This window comes from Odontesthes bonariensis, chromosome 14 (genome assembly GCF_027942865.1).
Source record: "Odontesthes bonariensis isolate fOdoBon6 chromosome 14, fOdoBon6.hap1, whole genome shotgun sequence".
Lineage (NCBI taxonomy): Eukaryota > Metazoa > Chordata > Actinopteri > Atheriniformes > Atherinopsidae > Odontesthes > Odontesthes bonariensis.
The window spans coordinates 6,236,817-6,240,769 of record NC_134519.1 but is presented as its reverse complement, the minus strand read 5'-3'; the positions used below and the strand labels follow the sequence as shown (position 1 = coordinate 6,240,769).

The following is a 3,953-nucleotide window of genomic DNA, read 5'->3' as shown; positions in this document are numbered from 1 at the left end:
CTGGAGGGGATGAGACAAGGCAGACGTATTTCATTATCCCGGAGAAACTAGTTCAAAGTTAGGAGAGGCTATGTTTCAGGTTTAAAACCACCAGACATTGACTGGTAATGTGAAAAAAAAAAACAAGTACTGCTTCCTGATATGTAAAACCTTAAAGTTTATGGTTTTTTTATGACTGTATTTTTGTTCTAAAACGAAAGTTTTTTGAGTAAAGGCCTCGGTATGCTTCTCCGTCGCTATCCGCCAATCCGACTCTGTAGTCACGCAGAGGCTTTAAACCTTTCTAAGTTCTCCGTCGGGATGTCGGATACCCAAGGCAGTTCACCTCCCGATCAGTAGGCGGCGCTACGTTAGACGACCCAATCTGGCGACGTCTATGGTGAAAGTGGTTGATTGGTTGTTCACCTTCCGGCTCCGTTCCACTCCTCACAGTGAACGATGGCGACCGAGAGAGAAAGACTGTTGTTGGAGTTGGAGCTTGTTGATGTTGAAATGCAAATAATTTTGACCAAATGTTGACCGGCACACAGTAAACTCTTTCAGAAATGGCGGCGTTGTTGTTCTGAGAGGAAGTGATGTTGTTAGCCGACCAATCAAAACCCTTGAGGTCTCCGCGAGTCTCCGCCGCCTCGACGGATAGATAGAGAGGAATGTTGGCCGACAAACGCAAGGGACGAAGAGCGTCTCCGTAGACGACCATAAATCAGCTTTTAGGTTTCCGTTAACACAAACGTACAAAGTAAATAAAGTATAAAAGTAATAAACCCTTAAATAAATTAATCGGTGAACGCTAACAAGGATCAAACGGTGTAAACTTAAATTTAGTTCACAAACTTACCGGATCGTCAGTTCGAAGATTTGTGCCAGACGGTCGTGCAGCATATTCGCCTGATGGAACACGAGGTTTAAAAATGAGCAAGATATCCCTTCAGGTTTCATTAAAGCAGCTGAGAATTTTATTCTGAACGTGGTTATTCTACCTTGGACTCGCAGTGAGCGGCGATCTCCTCAAATGGAGCTTTCTGGAACTTCTCCATCACCTGACGCCGCTTCTCCCGCTCCTGCTCCTCCAAACCGGTCGTATCTGAAAACACACCAACAAGTTAGATCCGACTTCTACTTCATCAGTGATTTATGTTTCTGGGGGAGGTGCGAACATTTCCATCTTTGGTCAGTTATTTTGGTCTCATTCGTCGCGGTATTTGACCCATAAAGACCCAATTCAACATATGGATCTCAAGGCATTTCAAAGATACAGTCCTATTCAAGCCAATTCTAATCCTAACAATTCAAATTAATTAAAATCCAAATTAGTCCAATTCATACATTGCCAACTCAAAAACGTTGCCTTGCGAACGAAAACAGAAAAGTTGTATTGAAACTTGGTGGGCATCAGCTTTCCATTAGTATTTAGTCTATTTTAGCCAAATGGCACCATTGAAAGTGTGCCGAATTATCTGATTTCCAATTCTGAAACTAGCGAAATTACAACCACAAAACTCAAAGAAAGATATCCATAAGAAACAACCAACACCAACACTATTTAATTTGTGGTGAAGGACACAGAGAGGAGAGGTGAGGAAAGGCTCTGAGTGAAAAAAAACAAAACAAATACTTACCGATGGCCTTCTTCAGGGTCTCAAACGTGATCTCCTCAGCCAGCTGGGACTGCAGACACATAAGGAAACCAAAAAATGAGGCCATCCCACAGGAATACTCCACCAATGAACATATTTACCATCCACTTATAGATTAACATGTGGGGTCTTAAAGCCAGATGGACCACCAGAGAAAATCCAACCTTATCTGGGAGGCTGTTGGACATGATGTCCACTTGGAGGGAGATTGTGTCCACGAAACTCTTCCTCCGGGTCAGACGGTCTTTATCTGAAGGACGACAGAAGCAGTTTATATTTTCTGTTTCTTAATGCTCATCTTTCCTCTCCCCACAGATAACCATCCTACTGTTAGAACTCAGGTTTTGTCACCAACCCAATTCTTGGGTTTCTCCACACAGCCGTGCTAATCTACTGGATTCATGAGTTAACGTCATCATTTTGAGTGCAAAACTAAAAAAACTCCCAACGCAGCTGGATTTTTGAAAGAATTGCAAGATCAAGAGAGAATCCATCTATCCAGAATCCAATAGATCCATTGGTTGATCCAACGGATTGGATTACCAATCAGCATCCTATGGTAGCTGCAACGGAGTTTAGGTGCGACGACAATCAACAATGGCGGCTCCAACTAGTTTACAGGTTCAGTATGTACGGCTTGATCCATCTGACTGGTTGAAGTTCACCTGTTCACCAGTACCTGCTCGTTTTCAGACTCCTTCCACAGAGGTACTGTGAAGCAAACAGTTGAACAATGGAGGATTAAAGATGGAGGATGCAGTGCTGTGCACTGCCTCAGCCTGTAGGGCAGCTTTTACAGTGCTGACCATATTTTTCAAACACCCCTTTCAGAGCGTTCAACTAAAAATCTGGATGTGCAACAGCAGACGGTTGATAAAACAACAAACTGCCTGGCACGGCAGCTGAAGTCAGTTTTGGCGTGCAGCGCCTTCGTTGACCTTGAGCAGTTTCTGGTCGATAACAGCATTAGTTTGTTTGGTCTCTTGTCAAATAATCGCTCATGATTTCCAGGCCTTGGACACCACATGACATATTATTCCTGATGCCAGAGCTCACAGATATCCATCAAAGGTTTGGTTAAAATATGTGCGTCACCTGGAAAGCCTCGACATCTCTGTATTATAATATCCACATTAAGATGCTCTAAAACCCGCGTCATGGCTCCGAGACTCTCGTTGGAGTTGTATTTGAACATTTCTGTACAAATGTGGAGCAGTTATTTTGTGCTTCGAGGCCGCCTGATATCAGCCGTAACATCTCAGCTCCCACAAACCACAATCCATTTTCCAAACAGCCGGCATCCACTTTGATGTTGTGGTTTAACGCTGAACAAATCCGTGTGATCCTGCAGAGAGAGAGATCAGCCTCTGAGCTGCTCGGGAGGACGGGAAAAGCCAAAGAGGTGGAGTGATGCAGGCCGGTAAGGCATCAGATCAGATGTGAAAACAGACAGAAACACACACAGCAGCACTTTATAATTAACTTCTCTGTGAGTCACCTCTGCTGTGCCCTCTGAACAGGTATGACTCAGCAGTAATGAGGAAGCTCATCCAAACAGACACGAGATGAAAGCTGTGCTTTTCCTTCTGCTATACAGAACACTTCCAGAATATTCGGATATTTTCTGGATCGGTTTAAAAAAAAAAAAAAACTAAAAACAGATGGAAAGAATCAACGAGATTGAGAGAAACTCTAAAAGCCAACGAGGCTTTACAGAGAGGCCGTCCCTTTAAATCAATCCCAGTCAGTCTCATCGCAGAGCTGACGCAGATGTCCGACTGTCACTCTGGTTAATGAGTGTCAGCAGATGACAACACGCGCATCACCTGGTCGTCGTCGTCCTGGCTGGCTGATGTTTGCACAGATTTACTCCGACCAGCTCCTCAGCTTGGTCAGCAAAACAAACTCATTCAAGTTAATGTTTAATCGGAGAACAAAGATCATCCAATGGGTCAGGTGTGCTTACCTGACCCATTTCTAAAGTCAGTTATTTTTTATTCAACCTTTAGCTTTGCAGGAAATCTCCTGGGCTGTGTTCGAAACCGCATACTTCTCCTACTACCTTTTTGAGTTAGTATGCGAGTTTGAGTAAGCGAGAAGTTCCCGGATGCATACTAGATTCTCCGAAATGTTGGGTATGCATCATGAGGTTACTACTCATACTCAAACTACCCAAGATGCAACGTAACGTGACGTCGCCGATCGTCATTTCCTGTCAAAACGGCAGTTTCAAGCTAGCTACAACGAGGGTAGGTTCACTTCCTGTTTTCAAAACAAAAGCACCAATTGTATCGTAATGGCTTTCCCTATGATAAA

General features: G+C 43.7%; 1 protein-coding gene across 4 annotated transcripts in view; it reads right to left on the bottom strand.

The window, feature by feature from the left end:
- efr3a (EFR3 homolog A (S. cerevisiae)) overlaps positions 1–3,953 on the bottom strand; it is a 158,354-nt gene that overhangs the window by 6,463 nt on the left and 147,938 nt on the right. For 3 of the 4 annotated variants that reach the window (XM_075482695.1, XM_075482696.1, XM_075482692.1), the window contains 4 exons: positions 1,802–1,887; positions 1,620–1,668; positions 981–1,084; positions 839–888 (listed from right to left, as the gene is read on the bottom strand). In XM_075482695.1, coding sequence (XP_075338810.1) covers positions 839–888; positions 981–1,084; positions 1,620–1,668; positions 1,802–1,887 — 289 coding nt within the window. The remainder of the gene's footprint in view (positions 1–838; positions 889–980; positions 1,085–1,619; positions 1,669–1,801; positions 1,888–3,953) is intronic. The other variant, XM_075482693.1, reaches the window with a different exon arrangement.